This window comes from Sceloporus undulatus, chromosome 3 (genome assembly GCF_019175285.1).
Source record: "Sceloporus undulatus isolate JIND9_A2432 ecotype Alabama chromosome 3, SceUnd_v1.1, whole genome shotgun sequence".
NCBI classification, from domain to species: domain Eukaryota; kingdom Metazoa; phylum Chordata; class Lepidosauria; order Squamata; family Phrynosomatidae; genus Sceloporus; species Sceloporus undulatus.
The window spans coordinates 239,946,861-239,966,325 of NC_056524.1; the positions used below are offsets into that span (position 1 = coordinate 239,946,861).

The following is a 19,465-nucleotide window of genomic DNA, read 5'->3' on the forward strand; positions in this document are numbered from 1 at the left end:
CATTACTTCCCTCTAAGGCTGAAAGAGTATGATTGCGCAAGGCAGTATTTCATTGCTGAGTGTTGTTTCAGATGCTGGTCCTCAAGCCCTAGGCCAACACTCAGTTCACTACACCACTTCCACCCCATGCCATCCCCACCCCCCATGCTCAAAAATAGGAGGAAATAGATCAGATCTGTTTTTAGTTTGGAGGGAGGTTGGAAGGCTTTGCATCCCATTTTACTGCAAATTCATTGCTCCTGAATGGTTGTAGGAGTAGAAAAATAGTTGTTGTTTTTTCCAAAAAGAAATTGGCCAGTCAGAAAGGCACAGGGAATAGGAAAGCTGCAAACAAAACCTCAAGATCCAAATTCAAGTTCACAGGCCACATTTTTCCCACTCCGGTCTTAATATGTTAATCCTTCGTTTTCAATAGTAGGCTATGATATCAACCTCTCAATGCTAAATTCATAAGAATAAAAGGGATGGGAGACCCTCCACGTCACAGATGTTTCTTCAACCAGCTGAATCCTTCCCCTAGTGGAGAAGCCAGTGGGATAAGAAATCCTCCTTTCATTTTGATTCTTAGAAAACAGTGAGGAGAGAAAATCTCACTCCCCCACCCCAGCCTGGTCACTGACACAGATAAAAACAAAGATTCTGCTGTATGCTGGTTATGTAGGGGGATGCCCTACTCTTTTCTCCAAACATTTATCTCACCATAGAATCATAGAATCGTAGAGTTGGAAGAGACCACAAGGGCCATCCAGTCCACCCCCATTCTGCCATGCAGAAATCCAAATCAAAGCAATCCTGACAGATGGCCATCCAACTTCTGTTTAAAGACTTCCAAGGAGGGAGATTCCACTACACTCCAAGGGAGTGTGTTCCTCTGTTGGACAGCTCTTACTGTCAGGAAGTTCTTCCTAATGCTGAGGTGGAATCTCTTTGGTTGTAGCTTCCATCCATTGTTTCGGATCCTAGGGGGTATGGAGATTCAGACTGCACCAGATGAAACCACTGCTCCTCAAAGATCTGCCTTTGGGCAGAAACAGACTATGTCATTTGCCTGTGTCTCTTTAGAATGCTGAAAAGATCGTGTGAGTGGGGTGAAGATCAGTAGGAGGAGAAAGGACAGGTCCCAGTTTGTTTGTTTTTTAAATCAAAATTCAAAATTCTTTTTAAAAGAGTCCAAAATCTCCTCCAGTATATCATATGTAATATATTATAATAAAGAAGCAGAAAATGGGGGGGGGGGGTGAAAAAATAACTGAGGTTATTAAGCACTTAATTGGTTTCTTGTGAAGAATTACCAAACAGGAGTTAAAAGGGTATACACATTCAAAGAGTACTTGACAAGAACTACAGTCCCACAATTTCTGAAGGTTTGCATATTCCCTACAGCTGTTCAAGGCCATCTCTGGCTTGAAAGAATAATAGTCAAAATTTGGCTGAAATCCTATATGATTCAATTTAGCATATTAGAACTACACTCAAGCTGGTCATCCACCCTACTTTATTGCAGAGCTGCTGCAACCCCTCCATAGCCACTGTTATGCCTAGTGGAGTGTCAGGATGATCCGAGAAGCATTTTGCTATGTCTCCATAGCTGGCATGAAATGATTCCATCATTGGCTGAGGTCTGCTGAGGTCAGCTGGGGTCCTTCAGAGGCCTTAGTGGATGGTTATAATCATGCCATGTCTGGCTATGGGGACATAGCCAAATGCCAAAAACCTCTGTTCATCTACCTCTTCCCCACTCTCCACCAGACATGAAATGGCCAAATGGGGGCTAAATCAGCTGACCATGACCTAGGAACTTATCACACTGAGGGATTTACATTGCCAAAACATTGCTGAACTGTGTAGAACAGTGAAGGTGGGATTGTCTGCTGCACTTCTAAAATGTAATCGATTGTTCCTGATTTCCTTCTGGGATATTCCGTTATTCAAAAAATGGCTTCTCCACACATGCTTCATCGATGTAAGGAAAGCGGGAAGCCTCAATTACCCTCCCTCTTTTCCTTTTGCCAACAGGCAAAGACATTTTTATTGAATCAGGCTTTTGATATATAATTGTGTTAAGGAGGCTTTTATACAGGCTGTGTGCTTTAGATATGTTTATTTAACATTTGTATGTTTGTTTTAATGTCATTTTATACTGTTTTTAGTGAGCTGGTTTTAATTGTTTTCAAATTTCAAATTGTTTTCAAGATAGATAGATAGATAGATAATAGACAGACACAGACAGACAGACAGACAGACAGACAGACTCTTGTTGATTAGTGGCATTGAATCAATTGTTGATGGGCTCAGGGAATAATTTAACTAGATCTGATATGTAATACACTATTTTTAGATGCTGTAACCCGTCTTGATTCCCCATGAAAAGACGGCTATAATAAATGATATTATTGTTTTTGTTGTTGTGTGTTGTTGTTGTGTAAGTTTGAGTATTTCATGTACTTCAAAATGTACTTTAAAATGGGCAAGCTACAAAAAGAAGAGACAGGAATGGAATTCCTCAAATGAGCAGACAAACAAAATCATGTGTGAACAGAAACCATCAGACTTGATATTTGGCATTCATGTCAAATCAGCCTCTTGGCCCTCCTCCACACAGCATGCAGATGGTGAGAAAAAGAGGACCATTGCTCCAGATAGTATTCGCTTTAAACCTCAAATGCTCCTCTGAGAAATAGCACATTCTTAAAGTCTGTGAAGTGTGTCCACATCACCAGAAGACTTCTCCAAAGGGGTAGGGGGGCAGTTTGAACTCTACATTGGGCCTCCACCCTCCAGGAGCAGGTCAAGGAGCACTTCCATCTTCTTTCCTGACAGTATATGATTCAGCATGGGAGTCTCATGGGGCTTATCACTGCCAAAACAATAGCCACAAGGCTTTGCAGTTCCACACCAGAAATGACAAATTGCTTTCCCACCAGCAGCATTCACAGCTGTGTATGTGTGGAGCTGCACGAAAGCCATGTGACTGCTTTCTGTTATTTTAAACATAAGTTGCCCCAGCCCTCATTCCTGTCAAACAGGTAGTGGGTGACCTCAGTAAAATCAAACCCTCTGCCAAAATCTAGAGCAGATACAGGCATACTGCAGTTAACAATGCCTCTGACAAGAAGGTCTATTTTACAAAGTCTAGGTGAGGTATTCAAAACTCTCAAAGTCTCAAGTCATAGCCACTTTGAGTCCCTGTACCGGAAGGAAGGCAGGATATACACAATTATTATTGTTGTTGTTGTTGTTGTTGTTGTTGTTGTCTCAAGCTCAGTCTTGAGTCCTTGCTTTCAAGTCAGATCTCAAGTCAAGTCTCAAGTCTTGGAGTCCATTTTAACAGGAAAAAAAGGAGGTGGTATGGAGGGGGTTGAATTTCAATAATTGCACCTCCCTCATCAAGAAGAGGTGCACAGTGTTGGGTTACAAATTAAATTATTACACACAATTTATCAAGATTGCATTTTAGAAAAATCAGATCTACTGACCCTTTAGGCAATGAGCTTGAGGTCTACAGGAAGCCAGGGCTTCCTGCATGTCAAAGTATTATTTCCATCATGAGACCAGTAGGCAAAAAGCCATGAGGTGGATGTGTTATTCAAAAGAGAAAAACTGTTTTCCATTCTGTAACCAGCAATTTGGTTGCTAAAACATATACAAGTCAAGAGTCAAGTCAGTCTGTCATTTATTGCCAAGTCAAGTCTGCTTCACAGCCCATCCCAGAACCCCTTTTCTAGTCTTCTGTATACCTAGAAGTTGTTTGTCTGTTTGTTTGTTTGTTTGTTTGCAGCATTGGCATTAGAAGGATGGTGAAGGAGGACTGGAGAAGCTTTCAGTATTGGGTTACTGCAGCATTTCATAGGTGGTCAAAGTTCTTAGGCCATTTGGTGAACAGGGACTATGGCATGATCTGTCACACATCTTAGATTCACCTGTTCCATTTGGACTTATCTACAATCCCCACAAAAGCTGGAAGAGAAATTAACTTGATCAGATTGGCAGGTCAGCAGTTCGAGGCCCAAGTGCCACACAACAGAGTGAGCTCCCGCCATTAGTCCCGGCTTCTGCCAAGTTAGCAGTTCAAAAGCAGGTAAAAATGCAAGTAGATAAATAGGTACCACTTCAGTGGGAAGGTAACAGCATTCAGTACAATCATGCTGGCCACATATCACAGACTCATCTTTGACAACACTGGCTCCTCAGCTTAGAAACAGAGATGAGCACTGCCCCCTACAGTCGGACATGACCTGACAACCTTGTCAAAGGGGAATGAATACCCTTAACTTTTTTTTTTTAAAACCAATGTACTAATCCTGTTTCTGTCCAAAGTAATTGGGGCTGAGTCACTTTACAAAAGACCTGCTCCTGGTGGAAATGAAAACTGCTAGAAATTGTAGCAAGGTTATATGATAGATGATGATGATGATTTCTCTCTCACACACACACACACACACACACACACCAATTTGGGGCTCAGGGTGGCTTACAACAGTTAAAACAAACATAGCATACAAAAGTTAAAAATTAATTAAACTATCATAAAATTAAAACCAGTTAAACTCATTTTTAAAAAAAACAAATTAAAATGTAGTATATTATAGCTCCATGGTTTCCATAAGAAAATCAACTCTCAAAGGCCTGCAGAATGAAAACATTGTTATCCCCATGCGGAGAAGGTAGAAGACAGTCTAGCTTCTCTGAGAAGGAAATTCCATTACCTGGAGGCAGCCATTGAGAAGGCCCTCTCTTATGTTCCCACCTGCAGGTAGAAGTGGTGGGACAGAGAGCAGGGCCTCCCTGGAAGATCTCAAAACATGGGCAGGTTCATACAGAGAATATGGCCTTTGATATAGGCAGGACATATATCTTTTTTTCCTGTGACACCATAAAGAGAGGGACCTGTCTAGTCCTGTCCAGTCATGGGGCAGCAGAGACTAAAGCATCACCTTCTGTATGTGTATGAGTTGAAGAGGAGTGCTGGACTGAGGAATATGTGGCCCCTTTGATGTTCTTGGGCTACAGTTCCATTCAGTACTAACCAGCAAAGCCAGTAGAGATGAGACCTGTTGTCCAACCACATCTGGAGGGCCACAGTTACCCACACCTGGATGAGTGCATAAGGCAGATTGTTTGGTTAACTGAATTGTGTTTTTATGAAGCTACTTGGTCTCCAGAGCCTGAGATTGTGTTGTGGGATGGGCCATGAAGCCTTTAATTTGAATTGAAAGGATGTGAAATTAATAAAATATAAGTGGAGAGAAGGTCCCCCCTAAGCAGAAGTGCATATGGTTGAGGACAAACTCAGCAGCACACCTTTTCTTCAAAGAATTACCAAAGGTCTCCTGAGTCCAGTCAGGAGCAATGACTTGCAAAAAAAGAAAAGGGGGAAATAAAAAGCTGCAATTTATTATCTTATCAGTCATGATGTCTGACATTGGAACAGACCAAAAAGCCCTGCCTAACCAAATACAATTTTTGTTTAAAAAAGAAAGAAACTGATTACGCTTGGAGTTTGTAAAAGCTGCTTTGGTGCTGTGCAGGAGGAGACTATACTTTCAAAACCACAGCCAGTAGCTATACTTGTTGGGGGATTCTGGGAGTTTCCTAAATACTCAGAGAACTGAACAGCATCTCTCCCCCTCCTACAGCCCCACCTTTGAAATAGAACTGGAGGCATGATTTTAGCCTTATTTACATGTTCTTCTGAACATGTGTGAAGGTTAATGATGAGATGGAGCTGTATATGGGCCTGAATCAGATGGGCCAAAAAACAAAGTCCCCAGCCAATCCAGGCTGCTGCTGTGGTTTTGAACTGAGCCAGCAAAAGGAGCAGCATTTTATTGCTCTTATTTGGCTCGGTTCATTGGGGAAGATGTGGGTCTACAAATGTGTTGTACAGACATTCTTTTAGAAGAAATCACAGAAAAGAGGAGGCTATCTTTGTTAAAATGACAACTGCCATCTGCAAATTTTATCATTTATGCAAAACAGAATTATCAAATGGTACTAATCATGATGGCTAGTCATGATTATGTCTTTCCTGCAGCAGAAATGCAAAAGCAGGTAGATTTCAAATGACACTGTGGGTTAACCCAAACAAAAAGTGGGGAAAACCTGCAAAAGTGGGTAGATTTTCAGACAACATTTCTGGGAAGGCAAAATCATATGACATTAACCCAAATGGAAAGTCACCCAAACCCACTCCTTTTTACTTTCAGAAACTTCCAAAAGTAAAAAGGAATGGGTTTGGGTGACTTTCAGTTTGGGTTAATGTTATGTGATTTCGCTTTTACACAAACACATCTGCTTTTGTGGGTTTTTTTCAGGCTTTTAAATCCTGTTTCTGCATGGGATTTCAGCAATTTGCCTCCATATGATAAACTCCCTGTTCTTCTTCTCTGTATCTTTAATATTCTCTTCTCCTCTGACTTTTCTTTGAGCATTTGATTTCCATTTTTCCCATGCTCCCCTTGGTACATTCCAGTATGAAATACCAGTAGGTGGAGACTAAGCAGTTGCAGGAGCTTTAAATTTTGTCTTCTTCCATGTTTTCTGAACCTTTAGCAGCAAAGCCACTGATTTCTCCATGCCATTATAATTTATTTTATTTTATTTTTTGAATATTGAAAAGTATGTAGGCGAAGTCAGGAAAAGGGGAACTCTGTGTTAGAAAGTCAGATCCTGCAATTCAATTGTGCATTTTTTTTAAAAAACCAAAACCTCATTTGCAGTATACTGCCCCTTAAACTAACTTTTAAAAAAATATTTTCAAATTTATGCAAGCAATATTTTATGACTCCTTGGCTATTAGATAGGTTTAATGCTGGTAGTCATAAAACAGAAAAGGCAGATAGCCTCCCCCAGTTTCATTTTCTATTGATTATCTCCATGCTAACCCTTTACTATGCTTATATTGAATTTCCAGAGTGTCAGGAAAAAGAACCAAAAGCTCTTTAGATGTACTTTTTGAGATAACTTGACAAATAGCCATCAAATTACTGGATCCAAAATGAAGCACTTCAGTGGGATTTCATGTCACCAAGTGTTTCTGACCTAATCTCAGATGAAAAGGTGTCTGTCATCAAAAATTACAATATTCTATATATCTTGGCAGCTCTGTGGTTGCCAGTGGCTAATGATGCGTTATAGATTGTTTTTCAGAAATGGTCTCCAACTGCTTGAGAAAGCACAAAGAATCCCTTAAACTCCATTCAAATGTGGGGAAATCTGACAGACTTCTATTTCTGCATCTCTTCTTGCCGCTCGACAGGGAATGATGACATCTACAATTTGTTTGATTACTCCTTTTGATCATTTATTTATTGCAGCTTCTGGGCTTGATCACTTTGCATTATTGTCTTTGCCACATTTGTGATCTGGAACAATGGTATCAAATATTGTAGAATTCATTGTCTTCAAATTAAAAGCTCTCTAGTCTCTTGGCTGCTATTTTGGCAGTTTGTGATAGCTCCTGCAGTTATTAGTCTTCTCAGAGCTGACTCCAAGAGCCTGTTAAGAAAGTACATGAAGTGTTACAAAATTAGGTCAGATTAATTGTTAGTTTAGTTGTGGTTTGGCAAGAGGACTAACCAAAGATAACAATTCCACATTGAATGCAACCACTTAACAAATGATTCACTCCATTTTCGGTCAAGTTTTACAATATCATTGGATGCAGAGAACCTGACAGAGTAGTGGTATTTCTATAATAACCTCCATTTAAATTTTATTGCGAATGCTCACGTATTTTCTTGTTATCAATGAGAAAGTGCATTCCAAAACATCAAAATACCCCATTTGGGTGGTGGAGGAATGGTCAATTGCCATGATTTTTTTTCTCATTTGGGACCTTCTCTGGGAAAAAATTAATTTGGTCAAAGAATTTGTATATTGAATAAGAGCAATATTTTTGCAAAAAAAAATCTATATTTTGTATGGCATACAGTGTTTTCTGAGCAAAACAAATGTCATTTGACAAATGTCAAAGCCCAAGAGGTTTTGTACAAACACTTTCTTTTTACAAAAGAAAAAGTCACAAAGAGCCAAAAATACACAAAATTTCTTGCAGGCTTGCCCAAAGGAGAAAACATCTGAAACTATGTAAGAATGAAATAAGTTTTTCACCCCTAGAAAAGGTGACCTTGTTGAACAGATTTCTTAAACTTGGGGTGAAACAAACAGGTGGAATGAAGCAGCTTCCAGTAGCTTTGGAGGTATACTGATTAGACAATGCATGCCTCCAAAGCAGCCGGAAGCTGCACCAAAGCCATGCTTTTGTCCTTTGGAGCAGAATAAAAAGAACCTCGAATAATCCAACTCCTATTGGCCCCTGCATGTTGGGGCATGCAGACGAGTTGTGTCTAGCATGCACACATGCCGAGCTGGTGCACGTCGGTAGGAATGTCTAGAAGATGGTCTCTGTGAAGAGTCTGGCTCAGAACAGCACAGGAAAAAATCCTCCCACACCCAGGATGCAGCTTTCACCTTGAAGGAATGAATCTCCATGCAGCAAGACTTCACTCAATGAGGGCTTTTAATTGTTGTTGCAGAATATTTACAAAGATTGCACAGAGTATCAGACAGCTGTCTTGAATACTCACAGCTATACAAACTAACAAAGTGCTTTGCCAACCACCGACCATAACAACCCAACTTTGGAGATTGTAACCTTCTCCCTTATATAGGTGGTCTTCCTGAAGTCATGTGACAGCCATGCCACCAATAAAACCTGGCTGGTTTCATACCCAGTACCTATTGCATCAGAAGACTACCCATGATGCACATCTGGCTGGCTTCACCTACTGTGCGTGTTGCATCAGACTTCCCATGATGCACAGCTCACCAAATGCAGACTCTTGCACCTGCCACTTGAACTGTAGTAACTTCTGCTCCAGTTCCACCTAGTGGCCACATCTATTTCATTTTCCAGTCCAGGGTGCAACATGGTCTTGACACTGCATGCATGGCCCACTTTGGGAATGGGTTGTGTGGTCAGCAGAGTTTGAAACCACTTCTGGCTAGAGTGGACTCGGGCCACTCTTTCTCACCCATCTACTCCAGACCCAGATCTGCTTCCCAGATCTGCTCCCCAGATAACAAATCCAATCATGCCAACAAGTATGGCCACTTAAGCTAATGATGAAGGAAATCAAAGTCCAATATATCGGAAGGGCACCACAGTGGAGACAGCAGAGAGAGAAATTAGGTATGGAAGAAATTTTGGAGCCTTAAAGCTGACAATTAAAAACTGTTTTATCAGCTTTCCCTACAGTGCCCACATATATTGAGGATTTTCCCTTGTGCTAAGAAGGATGGAACTCACTTGTGTGAAAGATGAAAAACAATTAATGGAGGCTTCCTTAGCTTTTTGGTAAATATCCTCAAATGTCTCTTATTATAAACTGGGACATTTCATAATAGAAATTAATTAGCAGATCTGTTAATATTTTTTAGGACTTGAATAAGGATTATAAGCATTATCTCACTACAAAAGTTAAATTATCTCCTATTGTATTTCTGTTGGGTTATTTCTGTATGTTTCTCTTTGCCTGCATGCAGCATCTTTTAATATCAAATGCAAGAAATGTGAATGTATGAAATGTCAGAAACAAACACATACTACATCAAATGCTTTCAAAAAATCAAAGAGCTGAATACATGCTGACCCTTTCTTTTATTTCCTTTTTAGATGTTCATTCAAGGTCCAAACTAATCAGAAGGAAGAAGCATTTTCTACTTTGCTGTGACACAATATCCATAAAGATGATTAAAGACCAAAATGCATGCTATAGCATATTGTTAGCTAAAATCTGTTGATATGTAACTTTTCCCAATAATTTTTGACTTACAAAAATATCCCCCAGCTATTCACAAGCCAAAACAGCAAATGGTGCCTTTGTTGAAACATAATATTGAACCATGAAGCCTGAATTGGCATACTGTATTCAGTACTTATTTCCAAGCCCTAGTTTGTGAACACACATCAGCTCCCTAATTTTTCACACTATAGTCTAGAGGTAAAACACAAATCATAATTTGCCACTTTGCAGTTCAAGGGGAAACTATTTTAATATCAACTAAAAAATGGAGGAGATGATCTGGACTGATAAAGAACATTCTCTCCATCCCATTATAGAAGCCCATTGAACTGGCCCTTCAACCTAACTTCCACTCTTATAGTGGGATATAAACTACTGTGCTACCTGGTAACAATGGTGCAGTACAGACCTCTGAAAAATGGCGGCCTGCCAGTGACTGTTTTTCCTCCAGAGGGAAGCCGCAGTTGCCAAACCATGCGGCTTCCCTCTGGTGGACAAAGAACCCACGAAAAGCGGGTTCTTTTAAAGCTGCAGGTGCGGCATAACAAGTGCACCACTGGCAACATGCAGATGCCATGCAGCGCTTACGTAACAATAGCAGCGCCCATGTATACAGGGTGCCGCCATTATAATGCTGTCACCACATACTTGGGTTGTGGGGCGTACGGTTGCTCTACCCCGTGCAACCCTAGTACATAACCAGGCCAGTGCAAAGTGCTGGTCTGGACCATGCCAATATTACATTTTAAGGTGTGCAGAATAGGCAGAGAAGGGAAAGACCAGGCTGCTTAGGAGGAAAAATTGTTAGACTCCCACTGCTGTCCCCACTCACAGTATCAGCAGCATTTGGCATTGTAGGGGTGTAGCTGAAGAAGGGGGCAAAATGAAGATACTGCTCTTCCAAATAAGAATTTTGCCCTCTTTTGAATTTTTGCTTCTGCTCTCAAATTTCTAGCACTGCACAGTGAGACACTGAAATCATCACACCTAAAATTTGCTATGCTCACATTTCATTAGTAACTTTTGCTTTGATGCCTAAACTGTATTTTGTAGGCTGCATCTACAGTGCAGTATTAATGCAGTTTGACACCACTTTAACTGCCTTGGACAAATACTATGGAATTCTGGGATCTGTAGTTTTGCAAGAGCTTTCTCTGTCAGAAAGCTCTAGTGCCACAACAAACTACAAATCCCAGGATTCCATAGGATGGAGCCATGGCAGTTAAAGTGGTGCCAAACTGCATTAATTTTGCACTGTGGCAGTAACCTAAATGCCCAAGTGATGTTTTAAGTTACTGTAATGCTAAAAACATGGAAACTGGGGGGGGAAAGTTCATTGAGAAAGCAGAATTCTTACTTGGGATAAGGCTCTCACTCTTCCCTGTAGTTACACTCCTGGACAGTTGACTCACCTCAATGGTAGCTTAGTAATAGGGCTAATCCTGCGCAGGATCCACTTGTGAAAAGAGAGGAGGACATGAAACTGCAAAGGTACTACCAGACTGCCAGAATCCCAAAGCCAGCATAGCTAGAGGCTGTGCTGGCAGGGAAATATGGGAACTGTAGTACTAAAAAACAATTTTTCCAAGTTCTGGATACTACCAATAACCAAGATATATTTTGCCATTACATTTTCCTTGAGTCACTAAGAATGGGAGAAGTGCAAAATAACTCATTGGGAACAAAAGTAAAATTGTTTTTCAAACACCAGATTTGTAATCCATTAACAACCCGTGAGATTTTCTGTCCTGTTTCCACAGGTGAGCCATAATCCACACTCATGATAAATAGTCCACAAACAAAACAAGGCCAGGAGAATCATCAATCAGTGAACAAACGGTCTTGGGGTACAGTCTGACCTGTCAAAGATAAGAACACTAAATTATAAAAGTAAGTAAAGGGATAATCTGGTGCTTTGTCCTTCCAAGTGAAAACCAAGATGTGGGGCTTGCTGCTTCTCCTGGGTGCCACATCTGCTTTTGCTGATGCTTCTGTTCACAAATTTGAAGGGTAAGTATAAAGAACATTCTCAACCTGCATATTTTGAGAGATTATACAGGACCTCTGGGGCATATAATTTATTGCTATTATTTTCTTTAGGGAGAAAGTTTTTCGTGTAACACCTCACAATGAAGAACAAATAGGCACCCTTGAATACTTGGCCAGCAACATTCAGGTAAATTAAAATGTGGTAGGATGATGATACTGATTAAAAGTAATTGTCAATCTACATCTTATTGTCTTGATAAATAAGGAAGTTAGCTTTATTCCTACTATAGAACTTGGAAAAGAATGGCCAGCATGGGGATCCTGGATGTTACAGTCCAAAAAAACGGTAACTTATCCCCAGCTCTGTCCCATTATTGATGGAAAATGACAGGCTTACCTGGGAAAAGAAGAACAAGTTGTAACATAACTGATTTCCTCTTCTAAGAACTTTGAAAAGGAAGGACTTTATCAAACAAGGCTATAAAAATGGGATTTTAACAGGCAAAAGTGTCTCTGGCTGGTACTTATCACACAAGCTTATGTCCATCCTGCTGCTGCTGCTGGTGCCTTGCATTCAGTTTATTACTGTAGCATACCTTTTAATTGACAGGCAATACCTGTCAGTAGGTTCTCAGTATCACTGCTATTCCATTATACCTTCATTTTGCCTTCATATGATAATCCCTTTGGTTGCAGTTCCACTTCTCTGGCCATCACATGCCGTGAGTGAGGATGTGTTTGCTCCTCTCACCCTCTCATCCCTCCTCTTCACAGCAATCATGGCAGCCAACACCTTTCCAAGGCTGTTGTGTGAATATTCACACAGCAGCTGGCTTTGGGAAGCAGTTGGCAGCTACAGTGATTTGTTCACTCCCTCCTGAATCACTGTGTGAATGTGCACATAGCAGTCCTGCACTTCGGGAAGGGGCAGGAACAGTGATAAGAAATTATGCCAAACCAGAATGCTTCCATTCTTAAACTAGTATGATTGCAACAGGACATCACATTGGTGTGATAGAAGCCTAAGGCACAGTGATGCTGCCAGCTTAGGAATAGGTTTAGAGAAAAGCCCTGTTGAAATCCTCTTGTGCTGTTTTAGCAGCTGTGAAACACTGATTTCTCTCACTCCCCCTCCCCAACCAACCCTGGGCAGGCTCTTTCTCACCCAACCACCCGCAGCTGCACAGCACATCAACAACCCATTCCCCATCCTGGAAAGCAACAGGGAGAATGAACAAACAGGCACCAAGAGCCATATTTTGACAAACTAACTTTTTTAGACTACCGCTTCCAGAATTGTCCCTAGAACTGCCATTATAATATAATCATATCATTTGTGATGATGTTTCCAGAGGGGTCTTTCAGGTGACCATCTAATTTGGCAGCAATATCAGTATGCTCTGAGGACCCCACCAGACTGGGCATGGTAGTAGACACAAAGTGATGACTGTCAATTGGAACACAAGAATATTAACTGATAGCAAGTGAAAGAATGAGTTGTCCTGAAGGGAAGTATGATTAGTTATCTGGATCCCTGGACATGGGATAGAAGGTAAGGATCAAAGGTTGGCAAAGCTGCATTTTTGAATTATAGTACCTAGAATTCCCCACTCAACTGGCTGGAGTCTGTGAGTCCAAAAAAGTACATTTGTTGAGCTTAGGTGAGAATACAAAGCAATTTTTTTAAAAATTTTTTTTACTAGTACCACTTGTAATGCTATAAAAACAGCAACATGCTCTAAAAACAGGAGCCTGGTGGCACAGTGGTTAAATGGGGCAGTGGTTAGATGCTGGTACTGCAACCACAGGGCTGTGAGTTCAATTCCAGGGCTCCAGTGTTGACTCAGCCTTCCTTCCTTTTGTAGGTCAGTAAAATGAGTACCCAGTTTGTTGTGGGCAATTGGCTTACAGATTGTGAACCGCTTAGAGAGTGATGAGTTTACTGATAAGTGGTAATGAAATGTAAATGCTATTGCTATTGCTATAATACTATCCCCAATTATCACAAAGCCTTTCTAACATATTCATATCTTCTTACCCTTTTCTCTCTGTTTCCTCCCCATTTATCATTGTCATCCCCATCAAGCCAGTAAAGACACTGTAAGCTCCTGGGGGCAGACACCTGTCATTTTGTATTTATGGAGTTACTTTGTAAAGTGCTATGATATACACTCAGCTGAAGAATACAGTGCTAGAAAACATGGCATTGAAGCCAACCTTTATGTTTTCTTTCATTGTTTAATATTATAATACAGTCAAGAAATGCCACTGGAAATGTGTGGGGTGAGTGCCTCACCCCAAAATTGATGTGAGGCTTGTACTGCTGAGTTCATGAGCTGGAGTAAATAAATTTATTTTTAAAAACTCAAATGAGGATTGCAGGACAGAGGCTCTGATCAGTGTTGCTTGCTAAAAGTTTAGGTCTTAATCATCTTCAGCCACCTACCCCCACTTTTCAGTTTCTTCTCTCTCCTGAATGTTCTGTAAACCAGTTGTCCACTCCAAATGTGTGTTTGACCTTGGTGTAGATATATGATGGCATGAGAAAACACAAGCAAAGATAGCAGATCTAGTCTCAATATCTGTGCATGGCTTTGATGTTGAGAAATAGCTGCAAAAGAGGGGAAAGAAACACCCAAAGCTTCACCATGAGTTGTGACAATTGCAATGATAAACAGATGTACAGGGGCTTTTCATTGACCACAGGTCATTGTCAAACTTTCTCCTTTTCTGAGCACTGCTCTTCATTATGTCTTCTTGTGTCCTTCCAAATTAATTAGAGTTTTGCTATTCACATCTATGAGGACATAATTCAGCCAGGTATTATGCTGAATTATTATGATGTTACCATGGTTTTGCTTTTTTATTTTGGATATAGGATTCAAAAAGGACCAAAAAAACATCCCTTAATTCAGCTTTTTCCCAAGTTGATGTCCTTCTACCAACTCTAGCCAATATGGTGCAGATTGTAGACCAGAATAGCACCAGGCTGTAGAAGACTTTAATCCTTGCTGTAAAGTAAGACTACCAACAGTTACATCAGGAATGAGAAATATTAAGTCCTCCAGATGTTGATAGACTGCAGCCCCCATCGTCCTTCAGCATTCTTTATTCTGGTAATGGCTGATGGGAATTGGAATCTTATAACAGTTGGAGGACCCCACATTCCCCATTCCTCTTTACAGTCATCTTAAATATACAGACACTACTAGGTGACCGGCAGAACATATGTTTTGTATGTGCAATGTCTTAAGTTCAGCTATCCACTTAAAGGCCCATGTTTAATGGTATTTTATTCAAATAAATCAGGTGCAGTAGTCAATTATGCAGTTCTATTAGAAAATAACCTTAGCCTGTGATCTTAGAAAGTCACATCAGTCTTAAGTAGATGATAGCAGGCTTGATGAAGCCACTTTGATCCTGGAAATGGTATTCCATAAATGTAACTTTTCCAAGCTTTAGTCATCCACATCACTAAATTTAACATGAAAATCCACTATAATTCCTAACTATATCTTTTTGAAGTTGCAGCATTTTAGAGAAAGGACTAAACAGGTTATTGGTCATGCCAGGAAAATATTCTATTACACATTTAGTTCCTAAAGATCTGTGCTCGTGAATAGCAGCAGTTCAGATATACGTCACAGTGTCTTATATGTCCACAGCAGGCTGGATGAAATGATATCATATGTGTCCAGTAGCAGTTTCCAGTCACCTCTTTCAATTATCACAGAATGATGTACCATGTGTGTGTCTGTGTGGAATGGCAGCTATGAAGGGATTAGCCATGTGTCAAGATATATGACTAAATACTAAAGTTATGATTGTTCATGCCATCGTATTTCCCATTTCTTTGTATGGTTGTGAAAGCTGGATAGTGAATAAAGCTGATTTGAAGAAGTTCTAATCATTTGAAATGTGATTCTGGAGAAGGATACTGTGGATTGCTAAGAAGACAAATAAATGAGTCCTAAGGCAAACCTGAACTCCCTCTAGAACCCAAGATGACTAAACTGTTGTACATTATTAAGCATACTAAAGACTATTGATGACAAAGGCATTATGTAATCTCTGGTGAAAACGATCATGCCTGTGCAACATCAAAAAGTTGGATAGGAGTTCAAGTTCAAGTGTTCTTTCTTTCTTTTTTTCTTTCTGTCTCCTTTAAGTGACAGTTCTTTGGACATCTTCATTCCATCTAATCATTTTTAGCAGAGTATAAACCTCACTATCTGACTACTTTCCCTCCATCATTTCTTGTGTGGCCATTTATCAGACTTTCTAACAAGCAAATGAGGAATCAACTGATATTTCTGAAGGACCTGATTAAAACTTTAAAAACAGGAAGGAGACAGGCCTCAGTGGTTATCTTGATACTTAATTTTATGTGGTTGTGTGAATGCTCTCAAAATGGCATACATATAAATGCATTTTATAGCTCTGTGACTGATGAGCAAATAGTTTTAAATTTAACATTTAAAAATTGCATTCCTATATACACTCACCTGGGAATAAGTACCATTAAATGGTGGGATTTACTTCTGACTAAATATTTATTCAACTGGCCTATTACCCATGATCTCTTTATGGTTCACAGTGAAAACACCTTATATTTGATTTAAATGGAATTCCCCAACTATACATTGTCTCTTCTATAAATTCAGACTAAAGAAAACATAGTTTGTGCTATCTAGCAACTATGTTGCAATAAAAGTACATAATATACAGCACCCATTTAAGGAATGGTATGCTACCCTTGGTGATGTATAAGAGTAAAGCTTAAGTAACTAAAGCAAGACTACAACAAAAACAATTATTTTTACATTCTAAGAAAAGATGTATATGACCAAATGAGAGAATCCTAATTTAGCTTGGTATATTTAGAGGATAGATTTCACTGTTTACAGGATTCTAATCTCAGAGGTAAAAATATTTTGGTCACTGCTTAGAGACGAAGTCAATAGGCACCTTTTAGACAGGCTTACTCACAAAAGTCTCCATGGACCCACTGAGTCAATCCAAATGAAATGAAGCTGCAAATTCCTAACTTTAGAAAAATATGCAAATGTCACTGCCACATCATAAATTCATAAATCATTTGTTTCTTACAAATGATAGTGCTAACATGCCTTTCAACATCCTTGTAAGGCATGTCTGAAGTTTGTCCAAGTCCCACCTGTTCTCCAGCTGATGAAAGATTTAAGTGCTGGGCATATGAGCAGACTGAGCTTTGTAAAGCCAGCAAGATAAGGGGCTTTGGGGGGGGGGAGGGGATAAAGGAAGGCAAGGATAGCTGTTATTATAAACCTACAGCATATCATCCAACATTTCACCAATGAAAATAGGAACATTTTGGGCAAAGAACATTAGAGTGTGGTCAAGATGGCAAAATTTATTAATGATGGACAAAACACAAGCTGGGAGTCTACTGGGGCAAGATTCTGACCCCTCATGTCCTCTTCTCTAGGTGAGTTAACAGAGTGCAAACTAATTTTGCACTTTGAGTTCAGTTTGCATTAAACATAAGTAAATCAAGGACAAAGGAGAAAAATGAGGGGAAGAAAAGAGCAAAATTCAGACATTATTAAAAGCAGCTGAAAAAGTGGGGCAGCAGAGGATTGTTTTGGATTGTCCTTGCCAGATAAGAACATTTGATGATTCAATGATCTTTGTTCATGCAGCTTTGACTCTGGCATGGTACAGACTGCCCCAAAGGGGCGGGCCTGTGGTGCCCCTTTTCGCTCTGGGGTGGGGGCAGGGCAGCACCAATCCTGAGTTTTTCTGGACCACGGAGAAGCGGCAAAATGTTGCTTCTCTGTGGCACAGAAAAGGGGTGTCCTTAGGGCTTCATGCGCTTGGACACCCCGGGAGCAAGAGCTATGGGAGAAAGTGGCCACCTGGCCCTTTCTCCTCAGCATTGTTCCTGCAGCCGTTTGGTTGCTGTGGGAACGATGCATGTGCTCAAAAGGTGCTCTGTTTTGGAGCTCCTTCCCATGCCACAGCCAGGCCACTGCAAGCGGCCTGAGGCGGTGCAGAAACATCACACATGCGCCACGCCATTTGGATGCAGCGCATATATGACATCATCATGGCGGCCCCATGTGGATGGGAGGCCATCATGATTATGCCTCCGCCACATAATAGGGTTGCAGGGCACATGGTCACTCTTCCCCCGCACAACCCTTGTTCATGGCCAGGCCGGTGCAAAGCGCTGGTCTATTCCACACCTCTGAGACTTTTCTGACTCTGTCCTGAGCAAAAACCACCTGATTCTGCCCCTTAACAAGCTTGAGGAGGCTTCTGGTGCTGGAATACCTTGCAAGTTTACACCTTGTTCATTTACATCTTGTTCATTTGCTATTTCTAGTAAAAGCAGATAGTAATCATGGGATCTGCCCAGACTGGTTCCACACAATGCTTTATCCTCTCTGGTGACTTTTCTGGTTACCACACTGCAGAAATAAGGTAGTTCGACACCACTTTAACTGCCATGACTCTAGAAACCCTAGGATTTGTATGTAGAGAGATGTTGTAGCACCTTAGAGTCTAACTCCAAGAAAGAAGTTGGCAGCATGAGCTTTTGTAGACTTCGGTCTATTTTCTTTGATGCATTTGATGGAATAGATACCAGAGACAGATGTATATATGCCATTGGTATGTGAGAATGTCAATTCAAATTCAAAATCCTTTGTGTATGGAAATGAAGTGGCAAGTCCAGTTTCAGCTCTGGTTGTTTGTGAACAAAGGCATTGGGAACTAGTCTTTGCATATGGAAATGAAGTTGCAAATCCAGTTTAACATTGGAAACTACCCTGTAGGTGAGGAGAATAGATAAGTGTAGGATGTACCCATGAGGATGAGGTCAGATAGTGTTGAAATTTCTGGTTTTTGTTCAATCTATTGCTTAGAGACTGTAGTCTGTAGATGAATAGCAGTTCTGCTGCTTCTCTTTCTAATTTACTTTTTGTGTGGTATTCAGTCTGGTCTGTCAGTAAGCTCTGGTGCCTCACCAAACTACAAATCCCAAGAATCACCAGAATAGAATCTTGGCACTCAAAGTGGTATCAAACTGCTTTATTTCTATAGTGTGGCTACACCCTTAGACTGCTTGAGTGTTATCTGAAATCTGATCTGATCTGATCTTCAGGTTCAAATAGAGTTCTTATGACAGTGGAATCAAACTTGTTCTCACTGTCACCACTCTGAGTGTTGAAGCATACCTTGTTTAATTACACTTCTAGTCTCAAGTTCCCATGTATGGTAATTCTTCATAAAGCAGTTAATGCTACCTGTATTTTAACACCTTTCAGGAACATTTCTGGTAACACCTTATATCAAATTTGTTTACAAATGTTCTTAACTGTTACCTCATTGTTTTCCCCAGAAATGAATTTCAGGCCTGTGCATTTAACCTTTACATGGGTAGCACTTTTTACTTAGAATTGTTAACAAATTTTAACTCTTGCTTGTACATGTAGAGCTCAAGCTGTCAAATTTATTGACAGAATTCAATTACACAGAACTGTATGCACAAACAGAATCAATTAATCTTTTTTTAAAAGATTGGTTGGTTGGTTAATTTCATTTTTTCCACCTTTCTCCCAGAAAGGGACTCAAGGCAGTTCACACATAAAAACACTTTAAAAACGCATTACAATAAAAACAATTAA

The 19,465-nt window shown here is 40.3% G+C and overlaps 1 protein-coding gene across 1 annotated transcript in view; it reads left to right on the plus strand.

Moving 5' to 3' along the window:
* Positions 1 to 11,414: 11,414 nt before the first annotated feature.
* The window catches only part of CPB1 (carboxypeptidase B1), a 37,932-nt gene continuing 29,881 nt past the window's right edge, over positions 11,415 to 19,465 (plus strand). Inside the window, exons 1-2 of the mRNA XM_042460462.1 lie at positions 11,415 to 11,816; positions 11,907 to 11,982. Coding sequence (XP_042316396.1) covers positions 11,746 to 11,816; positions 11,907 to 11,982 — 147 coding nt within the window. The 5' untranslated portion in view covers positions 11,415 to 11,745. The remainder of the gene's footprint in view (positions 11,817 to 11,906; positions 11,983 to 19,465) is intronic.